At 41.7% G+C, this 26,952-nt stretch overlaps 1 protein-coding gene across 2 annotated transcripts; it reads right to left on the reverse strand.

Moving 5' to 3' along the window:
• Positions 1 to 466: 466 nt before the first annotated feature.
• PRDM4 (PR/SET domain 4) lies at positions 467 to 24,971 on the reverse strand. 2 transcript variants are annotated; one of them, XM_082850528.1, is made up of 11 exons: positions 24,667 to 24,971; positions 21,395 to 21,528; positions 18,634 to 18,819; positions 16,233 to 17,027; positions 13,816 to 13,965; positions 12,687 to 12,805; positions 11,646 to 11,731; positions 10,533 to 10,660; positions 9,592 to 9,906; positions 7,679 to 7,847; positions 467 to 2,378 (listed from the first exon to the last, which is right to left on the reverse strand). In XM_082850528.1, the coding sequence occupies exons 1-11, from the start codon at positions 24,675 to 24,677 to the stop codon at positions 2,066 to 2,068; spliced, it is 2,406 nt and encodes an 801-aa protein (XP_082706654.1). In that variant the 5' UTR covers positions 24,678 to 24,971; the 3' UTR covers positions 467 to 2,065. The 2 variants fall into 2 exon arrangements, with proteins under 2 accessions (XP_082706654.1, XP_082706655.1); XM_082850529.1 differs by lacking the exons at positions 18,634 to 18,819; positions 21,395 to 21,528 and having other exon boundaries at positions 24,667 to 24,681.
• Positions 24,972 to 26,952: the final 1,981 nt, after the last annotated feature.

Below are 26,952 nucleotides of genomic sequence, written 5' to 3' on the forward strand. Positions count from 1 at the left end.
GGAGAAAGGTGCTTGTAGTTCTAGCACCGATGGTTTCCTGGGGACAGGAGTCGCTGCCACCAGGATGCCTTTACCAGCTCAAAAGACTGAGATCTGAGTTGCCTCCGTCCCACCAGAGCTCCCTGATGAAGCCTTCATGGCCCAGTGTTGACAGCCACCTCTAACCACCATACCTCACCAACTCCCTCAACTGCAGACCTGTAGTTCTCCAAGGAGACAGCAAAGTAAAGGCACCACCTTAGGAAGGAAGAGGGCAGGGATGAGAGCTGGAAACACAGGGAGCATAGTTTATTTAAGCACTGTTATGCAGAAGCATGCGAAAATATAATTTCAAAGCTACAGTACTTAGGAAATACTTTCTCCACTTCTGACCTTAAGAAAAACTCAAGTTGTACCTCATTTTCCCTAAAAAGACTCATTCCTCTCCGTCCACAAAATGAGATTACAAGAGGAATTGTATTTTTTAAAAAGTTTTTATTTTAATCCTTCCTAGAGGAATACAGATTTGAATGAAATACATTCATTCCATAAATACATTAGCAGCAAAACCTTCCCACCAAGGTTCTCTCTACTCCAGCCCAGAGGTCGCGCCTTAGAGCAGGAGAGCATGTTCCATCAACCGTCAACTTCAAGATGTGTTTGCTTCTTGCTGAAAGCAGGAGATGCATGAGAGACAAGGTGAAAAGATCAGATGGGTAGATGAATTAAGTTGGGACCCTGGAAACACACCCACGTGGTGAACTTTAACCTTCTGCACTTCCCAAATCCTTTGGCATCCACCATGCTTAACTGATGAGGTCCTTCATTGTAGACAACTGGGAAGGCCTAATCTTGCAAATGCACCAATATGTCATCTGTCATTCTGAGTTGGCAACATTTTAATGGTGTCTTGATCCTTTTCATAGGGTAAGCCAGATAGGAAGAATCATTCCCTCCTTCCTTCCCTGGGCCAAGGTACCACTTTGCCAGCTGAGTCCACATGTCCTTGTTATCAGGAGACGATGCAGCAGGCATTACTTGGCTTGCTACACCCCCAGATCCCCTTTGTCTGGGTGCTGGAGGCTTCACTGGAGACAGAGACATGTCTAAACCTACAAAGACCTCTAAGGAACAACCACCAGATCTCTTACCCCAGCTTCAATCAAAGCTAGCTTCTTGGACAGTGGCCCAGGCATCTCTCCTTTTCTTCTCTCCATCAGTGCCTACTGCCTGGCTGCTCCCTTTTTTATCTGTCCTCTAGGTACCTGCTGAAATTTTGGGAAGCATGACCTACCCTAAACTCCCAAGCAGCCAGGAGAGATTAAGGTAGGTGGTGCTTTAAACTTGTTAGCTGCAGTCAAGAGTAACAAGCTTACGTTGTTATATTCCAATCCATTCTGGGATGAGCTTAAGTCACAAGTCTGCATAAAACAAAACACCAGAACCACAATCAGGATGACTGTAAGGCAGGGACCAAGTTTAGAGTGCTACCAAATCAGTGGCTTGGAATAAAAATGGAATGATGAAAGAATTTAAAATAAATCTGATTTGTTTGGGTAGAGAGCAGCTCTGACTCAGGCATAAATGTATCACCCAATTATGTAAATAAAAAATAGATCTCAGGGCTTCCCTGCTGGCGCAATGGTTGAGAGTCCGCCTGCCGATGCAGGGGACACGGGTTTGTGCCCTGGTCCGGGAAGATCCCACATGCCGTGGAGCAGCTAGGCCCATGAGCCATGGCCCCTGAGCCTGCGCATCCGGAACCTGTGCTCCGCAATGGGAGAGGCCACAACAGTGAGAGGCCCGTGTACAGCAAAAAAAAAAAAAAAGATCTCAAAAGTTGACACTTTCCTCCCCATACGCCACTTAAAAATAGGATACATGCTCTTTTCTCAATCTTTCTTAAAGTGTTTTCATTAGGATACTCTTCTATAAGTGCTTTATCCGTTCCCATTTAGTCTGTTTTGACTGTTGGCTGGAAGGAAATCAGAAATTATTTTATATAAAAAGCACGGTAGTGGATAACTGGTCATGTGTGTTTTTCCCTTTTGTATTTTCCATCCAAAACAGCTGGCGCCTTTTCCTTTCATTTATGTGTAGACAGAGCCTCGTCCGCGGGATACACAGCACTGCTAACCCGGCAGCCTTCTGCCCCCACAGGGTCCGCGAGCTCCTCCTCCTCCGAGTCGTCTTCCTCCTCCTCCTCCTGCGCTGATGAACTGGACGTGGGCCCTTTGCAGGTTTTCAGGTGGCGGGTGAGATGATATTTGGTTAGATAAGCCTTTGTACACTTTTCACAGACATAATCCCGTTTTCCTTCATGTGAATTGAGATGTTTCTTTAAGTGATTTGTTCTCAAGAACAGCTTATCACACTTGGGGCACTTGATCTGGCGTTCTCTAAGAGGAACACAAGAAAAAAACATTTGATTTGGGGTTACAAATGACAACTGAGGCACACACTTATTCTGCACAACCTCAGACCTTTGTCAGAGAAGCTCTACCCAAGTAGAATCAAACTTTTTTTTTTTTAACAGGAGATGTGTCATATAGAAGAGTCATAAAACATTTGTAGTTTAAACACCATAGACTGATTTTGCTTGTTTTAGAACTCTATGTAAATGGGATCGTACTGTATGTATCTCTCTTGTGTTTTGCTTCTTTCACTCAGTATGATGTTTCTGAATTTCAATCAAGTTGCTGTATCAGTAGTTTGCTCCCTTCCACGGCTGTAAGCTACTTACAAATATACCACAACTTATCTGTGGCACTGGCTCTGTCTGTTGTTAATGGGTATTCTGGTGCTTTCCAGTTCTTTATCACCACAGGCAAGACTGCTATGAACATTTCTACACTGGTGTGTGGATTTGCATACGCATCAGTTCCTCTAGGGCAGGGGTCCATGGCCTGTTCGGAACCGGGCCGCACAGCAGAGGTGAGCAAGAGAAGCTTCATCGGCCGCTCCCCATGGCTCGCATTAACGCCTGAACCATCCCCGTCCCCCATCCGTGGGAAAACCATCTTCCATGAAACTTGCCCCTGGTGCTGAAAAGGTTGGGGACCGCCGCTCTACGGCATATACTCAGGAGAGGCATAGCTGGATCAAAGGATATGTACATCTTCAATTTTACTAGATGATGCTACGCTGTTTTCCAACATGGCTGTATTGATACACACATCCATCAACAGCCATTTGTGAGTTCCCGTTGCCCCACATTCTTACCAACTGGAAAACTCAAATTTGAAAACATTTGCCAATTGACCAATACACAATGGTATCTAACTATGGTGTTATGGTAGCCCCTACAACAAAAAATTATCCGGCTAAAGATGTCAGTAGTGTCAAGGGTGGAGTAAACTTGGCCTAGACATTTAGAGCTGAAAAGAAACTTAGGGATCACACAGAGCAGGAATTTTTTAACTCTTTTTTTGAGCAGCTGAACCCTACGTCTTAATGAAAGTCCAATATGTGAAGCAAATAAAAGGGGGTTAAAATCCTTGATGGAGTGTGAGGGTGCAGCGGAAAGTTCTGAAGCCTGGTTCCTTAGCATTTCTACCACCTTCTCCCAGCAAGACATGGCAGAGAAGAATTCTGTGGAGCTACAGGACAGGGAAAACTCAGTCCCTGCCTTCATGGAGCTTACATTCTAGTGGAGGACTCACACCATAAACAAATTAAAAATATATAATGTGATATCAGACAGTAATAAATACTATTAAAAAAAAATGAAGCCAGGTAAGAGTGACAGAGTCCTGTTTTAGATGAGATAATCAAGGAAGGCCATTCTGAGGAAATGACAAACTTAAGCAGAAACCTGAATGAAGTGAGGGAGGAAGACAGGGAGATATCCAGAGGGAGAAGTTTCTAGGCAGAGGCAGAACAGTGCGAAGGCCCTGAGACTGTGTTCAGCATGCTGAAGTAGTAGCAAGGGGAGGCCCAATGTGGGTAAAATAGAACAGTATGAGAAAAGCAATAAAAGATGGAGTGGGACATGTAGTCAAGTACCACTACCACATCATGAAGGGACTTCTAGTCAATGAAGAATCACGACTGGAGCTGTGCACAATCTGACTTATGTTTTAAATATATCACTCTGGCCACTGTGGACGAATACAGCATGTGTGTGTGGCGCCTGTGTATATCTGTGTTGGGGAATGGATGAGGAGAGAGAAGAGCAGCAGGGAAGTCAGCTGCGACACTACTGAAGTTGTCCATAAAAAAGATGCTGGTGGTCTCAACCAGGCAAGAGCTGAATGAAGGAAAGAATGGAAGACTGAGTTGAGGATGACTCCAAGGTGTTTGGCTTGAGCCACTGGGATGAATGGTGGTATCATTTTCTGAGCCGGTGAACACTGGGGAAAATCAAGTTTGTTGGGTTAATACGAAGAGTTGAGGTTTGGACTTATCAGGTTTGAGCTGCCTAGCGGACATCCAGAACTCAGAGATGCTGAGTGAATGGTTAGTTATATAAGGCTGGGGATATAGATCACAAAGCCACAGGACTAAGATAACGACCTAGAGAATAAGCGCCCCACTCGTACTCTCAAGTTCCCTTCTTAGAGGAAGGGCAAAGTCCCATGCCTTATACTCCCAGGGGAACACTGGGAGAGGAACAACTCCTACATTTGGCTTTAGGGGCTATAGTTCTTTTCTAAGCAGATAAATAGAATGAATTCCAATACTAACATACGCATTTTGAAATGCCTAAAAGATACAAACAACTGAAAATTTTACCAATGATCTCTATAGGAAGTCTCATTCAAAAATATTGGTTGGGGGGGCTTCCCTGGTGGCGCAGTGGTTGGGAGTCCACCTGCCGATGCAGGGGACACGGGTTCGTGCCCCGGTCCAGTAGGATTCCACATGCCACAGAGCGGCTGGGCCCGTGAGCCATGGCCGCTGAGCCTGTGCATCCGGAGCCTGTGCTCCACAACGGGAGAGGCCACAACAGTGAGAGGCCCGCGTACCACCAAAAAAAAAAAAAAAAAAAAAAAAAAAATTGGTTGGGGAATTCTCCAGCAGTCCAGTGGTTAGGACGTTCACTGCCGAGGGCCTGGGTTCAATCCCTGGTTGGGGAACTAAGCCGTGTGGTGCAGCCAAAATGTGTGTGTGTGTGTGTGTGTGTGTGTGTGTGTGTGTGTGTGTGTGTGTGTGTGTGTGTGTGTGTGTGTGTGTGTGTGTGTGTGTGTGTGTGTGTGTGTGTGTGTGTGTGTGTGTAGGGTGAATGGTGCTTCTTTTATGAATGACTTATACTAGCATAAAGTCTTGACAGTCCTAAAACAACTTTTATACCATGGGAGTTTGGCAGAGGCTTATATTTTGTCATCATGAGAAAGTGTCCAGATCCACATTTAAGAAAACTGCTTTCACTGGTCAACATCTGATAAAGCCAATTTCCACCCCAAAAGGAGATAAGCAGTTATGACTAATCTCAAAATAATTTCTATTTCATTATGCTGTGAAATGGCTACCATAAAAGCAAGTGCAAATTTACACATCACTTGAAAGAATAGAAAGTTAAGGTCAAGAAAGATAATAACTCCTCTTTATGTGTGGTTTTCAAGAAGTAACAATATAGCCACTTGCCAGAGATACTGTGAAACAAGTCTTTCATTTGGATCAACTCAGTAGCACTCAACACTGACTGGACATTAGACTCACTTGGGGAGCTTTTTAAAAATACCAAGGCCAGGGCTCTACACCTGACCAACTAAATTAGAATCCCTGGAGCTGGGGCCCTGGCACCAATCACTGTTTTTCACATTTCCCAGCTGATTATCATGAGCAGTGTTATCGGTTGGATATTTGTCATCCTCCCACCCCCACTCCTAAATTGGTATGTTGAAGCTGTAACTCATAATGTGATGGTATTTGGAGGTGGGGGCCTGTGGAAGGTAATCAGGTTTAGATGAGGTCATAAGGATGGGACCCCCATGATGGGATTAGTGCCCTTATAAGAAGAGGAAGAGAGACCAGAGCTTGCTCGCTCTCTCCACCATGTGAGGACACAAGAAGGCAGCCATGCGCAAGCCAGGAAGAAGGCCCTCATCAAAACCCAACCATGCTGGCACCCTGATCTCGACTTCCAGCCTCCAGAAGTTTAAGAATATAAATTTCTTTTGTTTAAGCCACCACCCAGTCTATGGTATTTTGTTAATGGCAGCTCAAGCTGACTAATATAAGCAGCTAGACTAAATGATCCCAGAGATCTCTTTCAGCTCTAATTATGTACAATAATATCTAATATTTGATAATTAGTGTGTCAAATTTCTAAAATTTCATACTAAGAATGAAACCACTTAATGAAGACTTTGTTTTAAAAGGTCATTTTGAGAGTTTGGAATGTAGATCCAGACTCCTTGGATGTTTTAGTGTTTCAGGTTGCACTGTGGCTATGAATCAAAGAGCCAGTATAAAAGCAAAATATTTATCTAAAACCCGTAATAAGAATATAAAGTTTCCATTTTTTATGGATTTCTAAATAATAATTCAAGCTAATGTTTTCTCCCTCTTCTAACACTTGCTAAAAGCTCAGGACCACAAAATCTGTTCTCTTCTCTCTACTACTACTGTAACTAACACAGGCTGGGCAATTAATTACACTTGGATCCATGCAATAAAATCCTAATAGGTCTCCCAATACTTGGCCTTCTCCTCCTTCAATCACCCTTCCCTGCTGCCAGAGTAATCTTTACAAAATGAACATCTCAAAAAAAAAAAATACACGTAACATTACTAACTATATACTTAAAAATGGTTAAGACAGTAAAATTTGTGTTTTATGCCATAATTAAAATACACACATGCACGCACACACACAAAGCACAGAATAGTTCCTGGTACATAGGTAGGAAAAATGCTTCGGTGACTCTCCATTATTTCCAGAATGAAATTTAATTTTTTTAGTTGGATAAAAGGCTCTTCATGATTTGGCTGCTGCCTCTCTCTCCCTCGCTCTCATATACACCCAATGCTCTAATTATAAAGAACCACTAGCGGGACCTCCTTGGTGGTCCAGTGGTTACGACTCTGTGCTTCCACTGCAGGAGCACAGGTTCAATCCCTGGTCAGGGAACTAAGATCCTGCATGCCGCACGCACAGCCAAAAAAAAAAAAGAGAAAAGAAAAGAACCACTCGCATTTCACAGTCCTTTTCGCATACTCCGTTTCATCTGTCTAGAACAGTATTTTCATCCCTTACCCTTCACTGTCTCCCTGAATAACTCTAATTTATCTCCTTTAATGCTTGCTCAAACTACCAGGACACTTTCCCAGGACACTGCAGGCTGGGCTGGATCCTCCTCTCTGGTCTCTCAGGACCCAGCGCTTACCCTGACATCTGCAACACAGTATAGCAATTACTCTTCTGTCTCTTAATGCTCTCCAAGCTCTTTAAATCCAAGGACCATCTCATCTTTGTATTTTTACTACTTAGCACAGTGCTGGGCATCAAGGAGGTACTTAGAAATTTGTTAATGAAATGATGTTTTGAAAATATGAAAAAAAAGGAAATACAGAGAGTAGAGGTGAAAAATAAGAAAAACAAACAAGTGAAATCTTCCAGGATAAACCAAAACATTAGTTTTCCAACCTCTGCTTGGCTACGTGGAACACAGGAGGCACCGACGGGTGCCAAGGCAGGAGACAGATGACAAGCCTCGTTCCCCGCCCAAGGGGTGTTGGGCTGCGGGCGACTCACTGTGTGTGGATGAGCACGTGCTGCTTGAGGTCCTGCCTCCGCATGAACAGCTTGTCACAGTAATCACACTTGAGGTTCTTCTCGCCCGTGTGGATAACCATGTGGGACTCCAGGTGAGCCTTCTGGGTGAAAGACTTGTCACACAAAGTGCACCTGTAGTTCTTCTGACCTGCACAGCAACCCGAATTACCATACCATGAATAAAACTGCCACAAGCATTCTCAGGATGAAGAGGCACACTGTATGGGTATGTAGCAGAGGCAGGAATAAAACAGAACTGACTGTAAACTGGAACTTCACTTTCTGGGACTGTCTACCCAGAGCCACTCAGAGCCACTGAATTTATATTCTGCAACTAAAGCTAGTGAAGCTAACAAATCTGACCTCCTAGGACTGCTTACCTACACACACAGACACACACAGACACACACACACACACACACACACGTTAATGTTTATAGCTAACACATGATATAAACTCTGGAAAAAAAATCATTTATAACCCCAGTGCCCAACTTAATTCAATTATTTTTTTTAAAAACACTCATGAAATCTAGTACTTGCCTATAAGCAAACATATTTTTACAACCTACATTTTAGTATTCTTTTTTTTTTTTTGCGGTACGTGGGCCTCTCACTGTTGTGGCCTCTCCCGTTGCAGAGCACAGGCTCCGGACGCGCAGGCTCAGCGGCCATGGCTCACGGGCCCAGCTGCTCCGCGGCATGTGGGATCTTCCCGGACCGGGGCACAAACCTGCGTCCCCTGCATCGGCAGGCGGACTCCCAACCACTGCGCCACCAGGGAAGCCCTAGTATTCTTTTTTAAAACATTTAATATGACCTCATAAACCAGGGATGAAATAAAATCCTTTTAAGAATGCAGAAATAGGGACTTCCCTGGTGGCTCAGTGGTTAAGAATCCGCCTGCCAATGCAGGGGACACAGGTTCAAGCCCTGGCCCAGGAAGATCCCACATGCCGCGGAGCAATGAAGTCCGTGCACCACAACTACTGAGCCTGCACTCTACAGTCCGCGAGCCACAACTACTGAGCCCACGCACCGCAACTACTGAAGCCTGTGCACCTAGAGCCCATGCTCCGCAACAAGAGAAGCCACCGCACAGCAACCAAGAGTAACCCCGACTCGCGCCGCAACTAAAGAAAAGCCCACACGCAGCAACGACCCAACACAGCCAAAAGTAAATAAATAAATAAATTTATATTAAAAAAAAAAAGAAAGTAAGTTACTCTAAGTCAGGGGTTAGCAAACCTTTTCTTACAGGTTGGTCAGAATCTTAAGCTCTGTGAGCCATATGGTCTCTGCTGCGACTACTCAGTCTTAATGGAAAAGAATGAGGAAAAGCTTTACTTTCAAAGATTTGGAGAATGAATGACCCAGCCAAGAAAACGAAACTAAAGCAGTTACTTTATAGCAAAGTAAAAAAGTGAAAAAAGTAAGTGCTAAGAGAAAGGGGCTGGTTTGTATGGAGTTTAGAAAATAGAAACTCAACGAATTTTGGCACTGTTTACTGAGCAATATTCAAAGGAAAGAAACTGGCTGTGGCTGGTGACCAGGGGTGAGCTCTAATGGGAGGCTCAGGCTGTTTCTGTAGAATTCCCTTTAGGCCCAAACACATACACCAACTTCCTGATTATTAACTGCATTTTTCCAGTCACCTTCAAACTATGGTGGGGGCACCTGGAAAGTGAAGCAACTTAATAACAAGAAGTAATACTCTCTGAGGAGGCACAGTTATCCCACCAAGATTTATGACCCAACAAAGTCCTGCTGACAGCCAGCTGGATTGTTTCTAACATCTGATCTCAACTCTACCTGCAAGACTATCTTGCTGCCAAGGCCTTACTAATTTCTAATTTTTCAAAATTCCACTTTGATGGTCCAACACAACTTACCTGTATGTATCTTGAGGTGGGTCCGCAGGTTGCTGGGATCACTAAAAGCCTTGCTACAGAAATCACACTTGTGGGGCTTCATACCCATGTGACCCATAAAGTGAACATGAAGTTTGGAAGGAGAGATAAAAGCTTGGGGGCACATGGAGCACTTCCACTTCCTTTCTTTGCTGTGGCTTGGCCCATGGCCGCTGCTGTGGCCCTGGCTAGGAAGATGGTTATGGATGTGGCTGGTCAGGTGGGCTTTGAACTCTGTATAGGAACTGCACTCCTTGCCACAGTTACAGAGGTGCACATCTGGGTGTTCAGGAACACCTTAAGAGAAAGATTATTCAATGTCTCCTGATACTTAAATTTAAAAACTTGTTGATATTAGTAACTATTGCTTATAATTCTCCCTTCTACCAAAATTTCCAGCTTGCCCACTACCTGTAAAATTAAAACATCTTGTTCAATGCTCTAGTCCCAGCATCTCAGATAGCGTGTCAGGCACATACATAGGGAACACTTGGTAAATACTGGATTATAAGGTACCTTTCCTAGGAAAAAAACTTAAGATTTTGTAGTATACAAACTCCTAAACATCACTTGTCATCATGACACAGTGCAAGAAAAAGCCTATGAAGGTTAAACCAACTCAAGAAGCTTTGCTGTCCTTTATGAAATTAAATTGTAATGGTTCAAAAGGAACATAAGAACTTCAAATTCCACAAATCAAAGTCCTAACACAAAAGTTCATACTGTCTGGTCAATAACAATTAGCTTATGAAGAATCTCACGGATTTTAACACTTTTAACATGGGGTAATATCCTGCTTTTGTATACACAAAGGTATGGGATTTGTTTCAGCTTACATGTAAATCATTCCCAAAACTCTACTACTGGTCCTTGGTGCTTTTACTATGCTAGATTCATAGCAAACAAGTCTTACATAAACTTACCAATCTGCTGAGCATAATCCCGGCTGTAATAAAAAAGCAGTTCATTTTCAGGAGGGATATCTTGTGAGGTGCAGAAATAGATTTTTCCATCATGGGGATAAGCCACCAAATTCTGCTCTTCCCGATTCCTAAGTCATCACATTTAACAGATGAAGCATATTAAATTTATTTTATTAATTAAAAAAAATTTTTTTGGCTGTGCCACAAGGTTTGCGGGATCTCAGTTTCCCAACTAAGGAGTAAACCCAGGCCACAGCAGTGAAAGCCCAGAATGCTAACCACTAGGTCACCAGGGAACTCCCATCAAGCATATTAATTTTGAAATATACACTAAACACATCATACCCCTACAGCAAAATCCTATATGAAAACTTAGATGTACTATTTCTCTGGGTCATTTCTCTAATTCCCTATACTACCTATTAGGAGTAACTTGCATAGAAACAGAATTCTTACTTCAATATCATCCTTTATAGTCAGAAATACTACAGTCTGTTACTGGAAGAAAAATAAATAAAGTCTTAAAACAATATAACAAAGACACAGAAATAGATAGCTGAACAAGAATTAACCACAACAGCAGCCTAAGGGGTTGACTAATAGCTAATATAAAGAAAAGGTACCCGGGCTTCCCTGGTGCGCAGTGGTTAACAGTCCGCCTGCCGATGCAGGGGACACAGGTTCGTGCCCCGGTCCGGGAAGATCCCACATGCCGCGGGGCAAATGGGCCCATGAGCCATGGCCACTGAGCCTGCGCATCCGGAGCCTGTGCTCCGCAACGGGAGAGGCCACAACAGTGAGAGGCCCGCATACAGCAAAAAAAAAAAAAGAAAAGGTAGCCACTTGCAAGGTCAATGGTAATTGTATCATTCCTTACTGCATTAGTAAGTTGAATAAACTGTTCATAAAACAAGGATAGTTTCTTATATTTTGATTTATAATAACCCTTAGTCAACAACTACTGGGGTGAAGAAGGTGAAAAGTCTTAGGCTTTAAGGTATGTTCAGATATCACTGTCATTTGGATTCTTCGATTCTTCCCTATTTTATTCAAAGCTTCCTACCAAAAAACATCTGAATCGTAACTATTTCTTTCATCCAAGTCTACTCTTACCTGGCTTTGCGCACAAACATCATCCAATTACATTCATTTTCGTCAGTTGTAATGATGCAGAATTCTAGGACACCACTGTGGTATATCTATCAACAAAAGGCAAACATACACATCAGATGAACTGAAAAGTGATACACAATGCTACTAAGTTTAGTCTAGCAATAATCTCATTTACTTTGCAGTAGGTTCCAACTTTCCTAGTCAGTGTGAAAATACATGGTTGTCTTCTCAAATGTTTGTCATTTCACCAGTCCCCCTATTTCCAGCAGTACAATAAAGACCACTAGAGACCTACAGTTAGTGCTCAGTGTATAGAATCATGTTGCTCTTGATTATTCACATTTTGGCTTGACTGGAAAAGACATAAGAAACAGTCCGCTTGTCTTCACCACCTACCACATGAATGGACATTAAGGTCAGAGAACCACCTCTTCTCATTATTTCTCCAATGCATGTAGCATTCCTCTATGTTTACTCCTGGATACCACAATTAAAGTCCCCAATGCCAGTGGCACTCTACCTTTCCAACTATCACAAGACCCATTTCCCCCTTACTTCTATTTTTGCAGGCATCATTCTCAACCTATTGACTAAAATTCTATATAAACATGTTATAGGAATAGCTGTTTATATCAAAAACTTAAGTTTCTAGCCCCTTCTAGCCCCGTTAGAAAACTAGAGAAATAATCTTAGCTTCCAATTCTAGAATTGTTTCCCAAGCTAAATATTTGAGGAATGTTTTAGTTGATTACAAAATAAGACTTTCAACATATAAACAAAGTCCATGGCCTCAGCTGCCACAAGTAATAAAAATGAATAATCGTTGAGTTATCTAACAAAATGGAGACTAAAACAGTTTATCTTCCATATTCAATACCTGATGTTTTGCTATGTATAATAAGTTGGCTACTAAGAACAGAGAGAATGTACTATTAAATGACTGATAAGTGAAAGGCACTGTATGAATCTTGGCTAAGTTTTTAACTACCTCATTACAGTAAAAGCAACCAAAAGTCATAGAAAAGTTTCATAAACACTGACCTTCCAGATATGATTAACTGCCTTGTCTGTCCATTCTGCTACTTCCATGGAGTGACTTTGCTGGCCAATAAGAGGCCCAAAGCAAGTCCGCACAGGAATGGTTTCTCCAGTCCATACACCTATCAGTGGAAGGACATGAACTACACAATCAATGATTTAAACATCTAATCAGATAGAGAAGAGAGTAGCTTAACTCATACAAAGAATCTTATTTTCAATGAACCTAAGTTCTCCTGATATTCTAGCACTCCTGAGAGGTAGATAAGTCTTATGGGTCCTATCCTGTAAATAAGGAAAAAGTAATAAACAGATTAGATAGGGGCTCAGAAGAAATAAGCAGAGTAAGAAGCAGTATCAGAAATTCCTGAACCATTTTTATACACAAGGAACCAAACCATGTCCCTCCAAATACGTTATTTTGGAGTTGATACATAAAAAAGACTAGAGAACATCATTCTATCATAAAAAAGTAAAGCAATTACTACAAAATAAATCAAACTTCTAAGATCACTTGTGCTTAAAGCACTGCTCTTTACTATCTAAGCTGTTTATTGCTTTCAATTGACCCATGCCTAAGTTATACCTGAAAGAATAACGAACCTAGTATTGTATTTTCGAAGAATGGCACAGTGATTCAGATACCATGTGAAGTTCCAATATGGATAAGCATACTTTGGCAGTCTACATTTCTTATTACCTTTTCCTAAGGACTATTAGGCAATTTACAAACATCTAATGTAAGTATCTTTAGTGATAAAGAAGTTATCAATGGTGAATTTTCAATGTTTTATAAAAGAAACTAAGTTTCAAGGAGTGCTTTGTCATGATTATTGATAGTGGATGATACAGCTGAAAATAAAAGTCAAGTCTTCAAAGACTCAGGCTAGGATTCTCTCCTCTATTCAATTCTGATTCTAAGAAAGGGGAACTTTTCCAATAAAGTTTTCAACTTGATGTACTGCTGTCACCCCTGGACAAGACAAATATTCCGTAAAAGGATAAATCTCAGCTATAAACTGACTTCTGGATCAACCAAATAATCACTAAATTACACACATCCACTTTTACAACTTCACCCTACAAAGGAAGAAGAACCTCTGATGGGGTTTTATGGTTCCAAGGGTCTTACCAACATCTGCTCCCACAATTGACTGGCGGAGAACAAGCTGCTTTGGGAGAGAAAGCCTCGCTCTGCTCTCTATTGGAGTGTCAGGAACAAAAGTCACCGGTCCGTGATCTGGGCAGTCTGAGGGATAGGCTCGGTCACAGAGAGTGCACCCTGCAGATGGGAAATTTGAGACATAAATGGGGTCAGTTCTAGCAGGCAAATGAATGACCACCTGCTTTTTTATTTAAATACAAATTATTAAAATGTAACCAGTACAAAGCAAGGTTCTAGTAGAAATTCTCTGATCAAAGAACCACTTTCTTACACTAAAATATATATCCACTGTTATATCTCTCTTCAGCAACATTTGATATTTTTCTTTTGATCCAACTGGACAAGTTTTCTATTCAATGCATAAGAGAAAGACTGATCAAAAAATAAGCCTACATTACTTCAAGAATCAATCATATTATTCCTTGCATTGAGTAGATAAGTAATACCTTGAGATATGATGTTCTAAAGTCCAAAAGATTCCAATTCTACCAAACTATAAGAGGAAACTGAGTTGAAATGCTGTAGCGATGCAAAGCCAAAACAGAGATGACAACAGAGCACAACAAAGTCAGAGCCAGCTGCACCACTGCTCTCTTTTGCTTCACTATTAACAAACTGGCTGACCACGCTTTGATGACAAGCTCTTAAGACAAAAAAAATATGCAACCTGCTCTTTGGGACAGCAGGTGAATCATATTCTTGCAGACATATTTGCTTAACATTCTTAATTCTTATTGTTCATGCGGTCTTTTTGCATTGTCAGAAAAAACGCTGAATTCATATTGTGTTTTCTGTGCTTACTGTAACTTCACTTTTACAAGCTCAGGAGTGTCCTCCTTCTCTATAAATCTTCTGTTCTATTCTTTTACTTTCCTTTCTCACTGCTACCTTAACAGTAGTATTAATGACCCTATTTAGTCAATGATTGTGTTCAAACTTTGCAAATTCATTCACAAAATAGTTGTAAATACATAAACCTTAGAATCGCAGCCTTCTAGGTGCCTTTTTCTCCTAAGAAATCCATTAGAAATTACTGCTTAAGTGGCATAAAATATCAGTAAGTTTTCATATTTAGCCAAAGCAGTAATAATATATTACTTCTTCGAGTACTACTTGATTAAAAATTCTTTGAATATCAGACTAGAGATCCCCTACACTCTATGAGAACTTATTCTCCAATGCTCTTAATAAGAAACCATGTTAACTCTTCAAACAAAGGAGATTCAGAATTCATACTGCAAAAAATGCTTACAGGTTTCCTTCAAAGATATACAAATGGCCAATAAGTACATGTAAGATGTTCAACATCATTAGTCATTAAGGAAATGCAAATTAAAACCACAATGAGATGCCACTTCACACCCACTACAATGGGTATTAAAAAAAAAAAAAGTCTTGGCAAACATGTAGAGAAAATGGAACCCTCATACACAGATGCTGGGAATGTAAAATGGTGCAGCCACTTTGGAAAACAGTCTGGCAATTCCTCAAAACGAGGAATTCCACTCCTAATATACATCCAAGAAAATTAAAAACATATGTTCATACAAAAACTTGTACGTGAATGTTCCTACCAGCATTGAACATAATGGCCAAAAAGGAGAAACAAAATATTCATAAAAGATAAATGGATAAACAAAATGCGGTATATGCATACAATGGAATATTCTTCTTCCAAAAAGAGGAATAAAGTACTAATACATGCTATAACATGGATGAGCCATCCCAACATTATGCTGGAAAGAAGCCAGACACAGCCACATAATGTATGATTCCATCTATATGACATGTCTAATAGGCGAATCCAGAGAAAGTAGATTACTGGTTGCCTGAGAATGGGGGGCAGGGGTGAGAGTGACTGCTAATGGGGTTTCTTTATGGGGCGATAAAAATTTTGGAATTACACAGTGGTGATGGTTGCACAACCTTGTCAATATACTAAAAACCACTAAACTGTACACTTTAAAATGCATATGCGAATTATATTACACATGATCTAATAAATATGTCTTATGTTGAAAAAGCAAATAGCATGTCACACAGAAAACCTTACTGAAATTTACTTCTATAATTAACTATCTGTGAAATCTTGGCATTGTGAAATCTTAAGCATTATTAGGCTAAGCTTACCTGTAAAATACAGAAATGACTGTTTCCTTACTTCAGGAAGATGCTATAAGAAACAACAAAATGTCTATATACTGTTTGGCTTACCTGAAGAAAAGGCACCACATTAATACAAAGGACAATACAAAGGCAAATAAAAGTTCCAAAGTCTAGTTACTTTCTATACTCCCTTAACACCTGACTTTGTGACTAAACCTGTTAAGGATGATGGCCCTTTCTATCAATATCTCCAAAAGAAAAAGGCTAAGCACACTCACAAATTGTAAACAAGGTTGCCATATTTTCCTTGTTTGAATTGGAGTCTTCCATTTGCAGTGAAGGTGGTACAAAAGAAAGACTGTCTGAAGACACATCTACATGACCTGTCCCCATAGCAACCTCCTGGGTGATGGAGGAGACAGCCACAGGTTCTAGGCTTAGGCCAACTTCATGGAGGGAAACAGATTCTAGGGAGGCGAGGTTGTGTGAGGTAGAGAGTGCCACGCTTACAGAGTTGGTGCTCATGGCCACGGTGTGGATGGAGTCACTGAGGGCACTGTCAGACATTCCGTTGACCCGACTTGCAATGTGGTCTGTCTCCATGACCACAGGGAGCTCCAGGCCATTCCCATGAATGGGTATCACACCACCATGTCCTACAGTTTCTGCTGCAAGGTTGTTGCTCACAGAATCCACAGACAGAGGTTCATGACTTCTGGAGCCATTTGGGATTTGGGTATGCTCGCCTGCAACACCATCCATGGTAAGCTCTTCTGCCATTCCATCTGTAGAGATTGGGCTGGTGACCCTAGAGACGTTCTCCATAGTGATTGTTGTGTCCAAGGCCACCTCATGGCCATCAGTGGGATGAAGACTTTGGGCACCATGTGTGTTCACAGAGCGAGAGTCTATTGAAACAATGCCTGGTTCTAATCCAACATTTCCATTGGACTGATAGGGATCTAGCGCCGAAGGGTTATTGGTGATAGATAATGCTGTATTACCATCAACATTTATAGAGTTAGGGTGGATATACTGAGGAGGTGGTCTGTCAGCTAAATAAGATAAAATGCCTAAGAAAAGGAAAAGATGAGATATCAGGAATTTTTCAGTATATTGTTAAATATAAAGAATTCCAAATTCCTTACAAATGTAACTAAACTAAAATAATCTCCTACCTATTTCTTTGGTTTGATATCGATATATTTTATAAATAGCAACATACATATACCACAATTTAGTTTTTCCTGTGAAACTCAGAAATCATAAAAAATTAACTATGTTCCTTTGAAGTCACTGGAAATTAATCACTTATAAATGCTGCCTTTAATATATACATGGCTGGAGTTCCTGAGTCTTAAGATGCTGAAATCTGCTCTATAAGAGTTAAAAGGTAAAATCATTTAAAAGATTTTCCATGTGAAAAATAAAAATTAAATATAATTTTTAACTTATTAGACTATCATAAAACATTAGGCTCTATTCAAAACAAGTCACAATTATACCTGCTTTATTAAAACAGAAAAAAATATTTGAACACTCGTGCTTATGAAGATGTGGTGAAATGGTACTTGCTGCATTGCCAGTAGGAGCCTAAATTTCTAAATCCTCTTTGGAAAGTATCTACAATAATAACCTCAAAAATGTTCATACCCTCTTGCACAAGAAATTCCACTTATGGTAATCTCACCTAAATGCATTTTGTAAGTATTATACACAAAGACATTCATATATGGTTATTAAAAAAACTGGAAAAAACTGTCCAACAATAAAGATATAATAAACTATGGAATATCCACTCAGTAGAATATAATGCATCATTAAAAAGGATAATTATGAAAACCACACAGCAGTTGGGAAAAATAACTATGTAAAAATAGAGAAAAATATTAAGTAAAAAAAAGGGTACACAATTGTATAGAAAGTACTATATAGTGTTAATTATGAAAAACAGTAAAAACCTATACATACAAATAAAAGACAGGAAGGAAGTACACCAGAAAGATGGATGATGGGACTATGAATGATTCCCCTTCCTCCTTATTTGCTAAATTTTTTGAAATGAGTATATAATACTTCTAGAATAAAAATTCAATAAACTTTAATTTATAATAAACAATGACACTTGTAAGCAGGACATGTGGTTGATAGGAATTACAACTGCAGAATTATAAAAACTGAACCAAGGAGATGCTAGAGGAGACAAGAAAAATTGTTTATGTGCCATTAAGAAATTAAGCTTAGGGCTTCCCTGGTGGCGCAGTGGTTGGGAGTCCGCCTGCCGACACAAGGGACGCGGGTTTGTGCCCTGGTCTGGGAGGATCCCACATGCCGCGGAGCGGCTGGGCCCGTGAGCCATGGCCGCTGAGCCTGCGCGTCCAGAGCCTGTGCTCCGCAGCGGGAGAGGCCACAACAGTGAGAGGCCCGCGTACCGCAAAAAAAAAAAAAAAAAAAAAAAAAAAAAAAAAAAAAAGAAATTAAGCTTAGTCAAACTGCTATGTTAATATGTTACCTATATGTTCTAAGAGGAAAAGTACATAAATATGAACAATTTTTTCCCACAAAGATTAATGTCTAATAGTGACAAATAGAAAAAAGTGTTATTCAAGCCTTCAAGAACTGAAGTTAAGAGCTGGCTGAATTCTTTCTCCTAAATTCCTGAGTAACTGTAACACTTACCAGGTAGAATGGTTCTGAAGTAACTGCTCTCAAGGTGGGGGTAAGGTGGTGGAGGTAGGGTGTAGTTTCTTTCAGGTAACCCACACATCACCCCTCGATCCCCAATACCCATTGGGAGCATGAGAGACAAAGCAGAAGGCAGAGAGCTCAGGGAGGGACCCAGGTTTGGAATCGCCACTGGCAGCCCTACAAAAAAAAATTTTTTTTCTCCATTAAAAGTAAGTATCTTAGGGCTTCCCTAGTGGCGCAGTGGTTAAGAACCCGCCTGCCAGTGCAGGGGATATGGGTTCGATCCCTGGTCAGGGAAGATCCCACATGCCGCGGGAGCAACTAAGCCCGTGCGCCACAACTACTGAGCCAGCGCTCTAGAGCCCGCAAGGCACAACTACTGAAGCCTGCGTGCCTAGAGTCCGTGCTCCGCAACAAGAGAAGCCACTGCAATGAGAAGCCCGCACACCGCAATGGAGAGTAGCCCCTGCTCTCCGCAACTAGAGAAAGCCCGCTCGCAGCAACGAAGATCCAACACAGCCATAATTAATTTTTTTTAAAAAAGTAAGTACTTTAAAATTCTGTAATCACTTGCTCAACTCTTAGGAAGGTTTTTGCAATGGGCAAAAATCTCACCTAGCAGCCCTTTACATCCACAGATAGGTAGTGTTGTGCAGACATCCACAAACAAGTCCTACATTTAGTCAAGTTAGTTTTAAAATGCCAACTTGATCATCCAGTTGTCTATTGCTCTTAAGTATCAAAGCATTTAATTACAATTAAAAACCTAGTTTAAATACAATTTAAGAAAACAAATTATTAGAGATAAAAAGAATGGGAAGAAACATACCAAAGATCAAAGAAATATATCAAAGTTCAGAGTGGTCTCTGAGTACTGATAGAACAGTTGTTTGTTTTTCTAAGAATTTTCTTTCTTTCTTTCTTTATTTGGGTCTTTGTTGCTGCGCACAGGCTTTCTCTAGTTGTGGCGAGCAGGGGCCACACTTCGTTGCGGCACGTGGGCTTCTCACTGCGGTGGCTTCTCGTTGCGGAGCACGGGCTTCAGTAGTTGTAGAGTGCAGGCTCAGTAGTTGTGGCCTGCAGGCTCAGTAGTTGTGGCGCAGCACAGGCTTAGCTGCTCCACGGCATGTGGGATCTTCCCGAACCAGGGCTTGAACCCGTATCCCCTGCACTGGCAGGCGGATTCTTAACCACTGCGCCACCAGGGAAGTCCCCAGAGTTTTTAAATTTATTTTTGCACTTTACTATATTTTCCATTTTATATGGTGAGAACGATTCACTTAAAAAAAGATATGCTTCTGGGCTTCTGGGGGCTTCCCTGGTGGCGCAATGGTTGAGAGTCCGCCTGCCGATGCAAGGGACACGGGTTCATGCCCCAGTCCGGGAAGATCCCACATGCCGCAGAGCGGCTGGGCCCGTGAGCCATGGCTGCTGAGCCTGCGCGTCCGGAGCCTGTGCTCCGCAACGGGAGAGGCCACAACAGTGAGAGGCCCCCGTACCGCAAAAAACAAAAACAAAAACAAGAAGGCCTGGGCGCAGCAACAAAGACCCAATGCAGCCAAGAAAATTAATTAATTAATTTTTTAAAAAATGTTTCTACTTGGAAATTAATGTAAAGCCAAATGTAAAACTGTACATACATATTTTCATATAATCTTTTGTATATATGCTGTACTTCATGATTTTTAAAAATTTGTACTTTATATTTACCTTGGACTATATCTATCCGCAAGTGCTAAAGTGACCCTGTGCCTACGTATCATAATGAACAATCACCAACTTGGGCAGTGCTGATTCGCATTATTTTTGCCAGTGGCAGTATTTTTTAATAGGTTTTTCCTCCTCAATACGAGTGTCCACTAAATGGAATGCCTAAGAGATAATCAAATGAGTTAAGAAGTAATACTTTTTTTAAAAATTTCTTTTGTGGACACTAAAAGAAATGTGAAGACACCCTAGTTTAGACAAACCTTATTTAATGGCTGCATATTAGTAATTAAGCAGGTAATTCTCTATGGAGAACTAAACAACTTAATAGATTTAAAATACTCTTAAACATTAACTCTTACTTTGATAAAATCCAATACATTACAATGTCAAAGACCGAAGAATCACTATCTTGCCACTGTAAGACTCAATGGCTTACTTGTTTCATTTCTATTTCAGTAGAAAGAAAAAATTGAACTAGCCAGATAAAAAGGTTTTAAAAGTACAGGGATGGGGAAAAATTAGCTTTTCCTATACTATTATTCTGTCCCAGTACTGAGGCTCAGGGGGAGTTCTACGTAGGAGCTCCATCTCTGAAACCTCCTCTTTGACCATAATTCTAGGCCTGGTGTGTTTGCAGCTGTTGCCAGTTTGATATCATAGAAAATAAAGCTGAATTTCCCATGTGTTCTAGGAATAGTTATTACAGTAACTTTGATTCTCTCCTAATAACCCAGAGACAGAATGCCAAGGGGGAAAACAGATGAATGGGTAACCCTAGATAAAATGCCAAATCAACTACAGCTCTACAGACAAAAGGCCACTAACCCAAGAAGAGAACAACCAGAAAAAAACTGCTACTCCTATTCTATCCACTAGGACTTCAGTACTCTAGAAAAATTGCTGCCACATGTGGAACCACCATTTAGACCTGCTGGGCTTCTCCCTTCCACTCTTAAAGGGGCTTTCACCCCCCTGGAGGCTCCATTTAGAACTGATAATGCAATTAAGTGCTGAAATTCAGTCACTCTCCCTTACCACTCACCTGGGGCTGGGATGGCATTGTGAGTGGGTGAGGCAGCCAACCCCAGGTGACTCCCTGAGACTGGCAAGGCATTGCTCACAGAGGATGAAGTCAGCTGCTCCATCCCCACTGGGCTCAGGTTCATTTCATTCATCCTAAGAAAGAGCAGACACAACCAGTTATGCAAAAAATTACCTCAGTGACTCTGTTTAAGGTACTGAAGAACCTGAAACAATGGAGGTGGGGAAATGGGACTTAACCAACTATGACTTCATTTCTATGCTCACAGCTCCCTGATAACTAGTGTCATTGGGATTCAGAGATGTTAACTCAGCCATCAAATAGCAGAAACAGGATTTAACTCAGGTGTGCCTCGCTCCAAACCCTAAGCACACTATCTAAAGCAAAGTTTGCAATCCTTAGAGCACACTGGCAACAAGGGTTTGTTTTTTAAATTCACCTAAGTTTTTTCCTTCACAGTATTTAGTTTCTCCAACCGGCTTATTACTTTAAACCAGGAGTTTTATAGACAGTCTGTTTTAACTTACTCAAAGAATTTTTACTCATTCCTTTTACCAGGAGTTAAAGTGATACTGGGTGTGAATTAGATTACCAATCGTATAAAGAAGCACCATATCTTCTCCATGGATCAGCATTTTACTAAAATTCTGTATAGATACCTTAATAATTAATCAATAATTTTAGTAATATCCTCCACATATCAAGGTTCATTAGGCAAGCTAGCTACTTTATAAAAAATTACTTCATATTTGCTCACCAATTCTACAAAATAAGGTAACCAAGGAAACAGTGGCTCAAAGAGGGCTTGTCATATGCCCCAAATCACACAGCAATGAAATAACACAGATCATGCTGCAAAATACTGTCAGAAACTTTTTCAATACACCAAACTTTTTTTATCTAGAGACCATTTTTGGCTGAAGAATCTGAGAACTGCTTTTTCCATAAAATCCATCTTGTAGTGCCATTGACAAAGCCATTAGAATAAGAGTATACTGATTTGAATAAGATACTACTAGAGATTGTTATCAGTAAGTATTAGTTCCTATGTCAGAATTTAGAGACTGCCATATTATAAACAACTTCAAGAGGCCAGCCAACAGGCTATCCAAAGGAGGTCACCAGTACCGCCAATGCTTATACTGAGTTATCAGTGATTCAAGTTCATGCGCGTGCACCTATGTACATGGGAGGGGTGAAGAACAGGAAGGGGAACCAAATCGGTCTACACACTCCTTAGCAGTGAAGGCAAAACTTAATAGGTTTTTAATCTGAAAAATGGCAATATCAGCTGCCAATCAACATGAAAATAATAACAACTAATACTTATTACTCCCTTACTTTAGGTGTTAGGCACTGGGCTAAGTGATAACATGTAATTACCTCACCTAATCCTTATAACTATTGTGAGGTAGGTATTATTCTTAATCCCATTTTAGAGAGGAGAAAATTGAGACTCAGGCTAAGAAACTTAACCCCAAATTACATTAACTAGTAAGTGGTAGAGTCGGGATTTAAATCCAGGTCTGCCTAATTTAAGAAAACTAGTAAGTCGCAGAATTGGCATTTAAGTCCAGGTCTGCCTAATTTAAGAAATCTAAACTCTTAACTATGACTAGAAAAAGACAATTACAATAAAAGAAACTCTTTGCCTTTTACAGCCCCAACACTTATGATCTGTGTATTTATATTGTGGAGTATGTTTAAAGTCCCACATAGACCTATTCCTGAATTATTCTCTATCCATAAGCTTCAACCTTACTCCGGGCTAGGTATCTCATACAACTAGGCTCCCAGACGTTAATAAAGTGTACAAAGCTGAGGGCGACACCCTATATAGAGTAGGCATTCTGAAATATGTATTTGATTTGGATGAAGCAATGCAAACTCATCTTTACTAGAAAGACAACTAGCATCACATGGCAAATGAGATACACCTTATGAAAGGCAGCACATTAATAACAGTATTTAATTATGCTATAAAAGAATGCAAAAATCCTTATAGCCTAAAGAAGCGATAGCTAACAATTTTGAAGGTTTCTGGGTTTGGGGTGGTTTAAAACAGACTTTTCCTGTGACTTTTTATAGCTACAAACATTAACTAAAACTTTAGAACCACTGGAGCAGTAATGACCTACAAAAAAATGGTTACGATAATTTTTTTAAGTACAATTAAAAGTCTGTAGCTTCAAATTCCATGCTGAAAATTTCTGAGTATTAATCTGTGCACCTCATCTCAAGATGAAAATCAAAACGGTGCTTCTAGGTTGACTCTTAGGCCTTCTCAAACCAGTTCAAACCGGAGTTTAATGTGAGAGGCTCAGCAGATTTCTGCTTTGCTGTGAGTCACTAAAATGTGATGATCTCAGCAGCCATAAACCAAAGGTAACTAGTATCCCACAGAGAGAAAGCAGATGAAGGGAATTTACCGTATGAGCCTCAAAAGACTCCCTCATTCCAAAGTGCAAGTCTATTCTAGCTCCTTTTCTCATATGGGATGCTAGGAAGCAATCTTGGGAGAAGGGCCAGAATCAAGATACTAAGCTCGCTCTTCTTCCCTATGCATTCATTGTAGAATCATATCCTTCATCTTCTCTAGTTCATGTGACCTATGTATGAACCATTTGTTGATCTTAACGACTTTTTCTTAGAATGACATAAGCAGCTAACTGAAATGCAGCCACTTTGCAAATGCAATGGACAGTTTCAGTAATTTGGATGAACTTTTTTTAATCTTCCTTATCCTCAACGTACAGCCTATGAAAGGACTCATAAAGAATGGCCAAATGTAACTATTTCTCTGGCACACTTCTGTACTGTAGTGGCATGGTACCACAAAGTACTTTCAACATTAACACGGAGCCTGCACAATTAATAACTTAATTTCTCTACATTACCAGCCAAGCCAGACGGTAACCAGCAAAATTCAAGGTGAAACATGGTTTTGAGCTAAAAACACACTTCGAAATCCAGATAAAAATATTATTAAACGCGCAAATAACTCAAAGGCAAGGATAAAGATGTCCAACGAGCCAACAATCGACGTAATGGCTATTCGGAACAACTACTCACATTTGGAGTAAATCAAATTTAATGAGAGTATATTCAACCCAATACTGGTTTCTGGATGTTTTGTTCCCTTTGGGACAAACCCACTTGCCAATCGCACCTGTAACCTGCCCAATGGCACCAAAAACAAAAGCACTCTTAAGTCTCATTTGCCAAATGTTTTCCAAAGATGTCACCAACGCTGAGCTCACCAAGCTACTCACCTGTGATGCATCTGCTGGGGGCCAAGTGTCAGAGGAACGCGCACACGGGTGGTGGAGAACCGGCATCAGGGTTTGCGTTCCAGGGTCACGTGCTACCGCATCTTGCTTACAACCGCTGCACAAACGCGGCCATTCGTCCCCGGGGCCGCCCGGGGCACCCCAACTTCTCCCGAGGGCCGGCGGCCGCGCACCCCGCCGCGAGATAAGGCATGCCGGGGGACACCCGGGGCCTTTCCTCCAGAAGCTTCGGGAGGGGGGCTACCTAACCTGAGGGGGAGGACAAGGGCGGTCACCAAAACACGGGAAGGATGCAGCCCCCGTCCCCTCGCCGCCAGAGAGCCCAGGCTTGCTGACACTGCCTCCCAAGGGCGGCCAAGTCGCCCGCTCGCCGGCATGAGGCCCGTAGGCCGCCCTCGCCCCGCCCCGGCCGGGCCCGCGCGCAGCCCACCTGCCGGCCGCGCGGGGGTCGCGCACGCCTGCCCCACTGCTTTGTTCCTCATCCGGGCAAAGCTCGCCTCGGGGCCCTCCCCGCCAGCACGACCCCCCGCCCCGGGGCCCGGTCGCCTAACGTTTCCCGCCCGGCCCGGCCCGGCCCAACCCGCAGTGTCCTCAGGGCCGCACCCTCCAAGGCGCGTTTCCGGCTCCTCAGCCACTCTCGGCGCCCGCTGCCCCGCCCCTTGTGCGTGCGCCCCTCCCCGCCACGGCCCGCAACCGGCGCCAGCGCACCGACTCCCCTCCCCCCAACCCACCCCGTTCCGCGCTTGCGCGCCGCGGGGACGCGGGCCGGAGGGGGCGGGCCGTGAGAGGCTCGGCCCGGAACGCCTCGTCTCAGTCCGGCCGGGTCGAGTCGAGCGCCGAGCGATCGATCCCGTTGCTAAGTAACCAGGGCTGACGTGCGCGCAGGGAGTGAGTTCTGAGTCTTATAAATCCACCAGACTTAGGATTTCAGTCTTCCTGGCATTCTCCTAGTAGCAAAGCGTGGGTTCACGCAAGCCCACAAGATTTGAAATAAGGGACTTAACCTAGAGGTGTTGGTGGTGTTGCCCGGGAGGAGTTGAATATCCCGAATATTTGTCGTCATACGTTACATCTGAAGGTTGCTCAGTTTCCTTGCTTGAAGTCATAAAGAGTGGTGTTTGGGATTTTGTACAGATTTCCTTCCCCTTCTCTCTTTGCCGTTCGTTCCCTACTGCATGTCAGGCACTGGGCTAAGCCCTAGGGATACCGAGATGGCTTTAAAGGAAAGTGGTCCAAGTTCGTGAGGATTGGACAATGAAACTACAGCACACACTACCTGTTAGCTTCCATTCACCAGCAGAACAGCAGAGACCCAGGAATTCCTCCTTTCATTCAGAAGACATTTACTGAATTACATCTCAAACATAGGATACAAAATAACACGCAGGTCTTGACTTTCAACAGGTTGCAGTGTAGTAGGGACCGGTGAGTTTTGAAAATTCAGTCTCATGTGAAAGACAGAGGCTCATACAATGTTTTGGACGAGAGCCTGGAGTGGTGTCAACTCATGTAATGTCTCCCTTCCTTTACTTCTCAGAAGGAGAAAGAACATTCCAAGTTGAGGGAACTATTCACTGAACACTGGCAGGTCACGTTGGTTTTGCTCTCGTTGACAACAGATATCAATAGAAACCTAAATCAAGAAAGTCATCATATCACAACTAAGTGAGAGACAATATTCCCTAAAATGTCACATCAAACCTGGGGCCTAGGGAGAGATGATGTCTTACAAAGGCTAAATAATTTCATTCTGGTTTTCCATGCCTATTCTTTTTGAACAATTTTATCAATTTCAGAAGTGTATGTAAAAGTCAGGTCAGATAAATGTAAGAGCTAAAACTATAATACTTACAGAAGAAAATATAGGAGAAAATCTTTGTAATCTTGATAGGATACAAAAATCAGGAACCACTAAAAATTTGACAAATTGAACTTCATCAAAATTAAAACTTTCGGTCTTGAAAAGACACTGTTGACAAAATGAAATGTCAAGCCAGAGATGGGGAGAAAATATTTGCAAAACAAATATCTGACAAAGGACTTTTATTGGAATGTATATAAACCCCTTTAAACTAAATAATAAGGCAAACAACCCAACTTTTTTAAATGGGCAATATGTTTGAACAGCCACTTCACCAAAGAAGATATATGCATGGCAACTAAGCACACAAAAAGATGAGCAATTATTATTGATTAGGGAAATGCAAATCACAACACAATGAGATAACATTATACACATCCTGGAGTCGCCAAATTTTAAAAGGCCAA

Source organism: Leucopleurus acutus (assembly GCF_964270905.1).
Source record: "Leucopleurus acutus genome assembly, chromosome: 11".
Taxonomy (NCBI): Eukaryota; Metazoa; Chordata; class Mammalia; order Artiodactyla; family Delphinidae; genus Leucopleurus; species Leucopleurus acutus.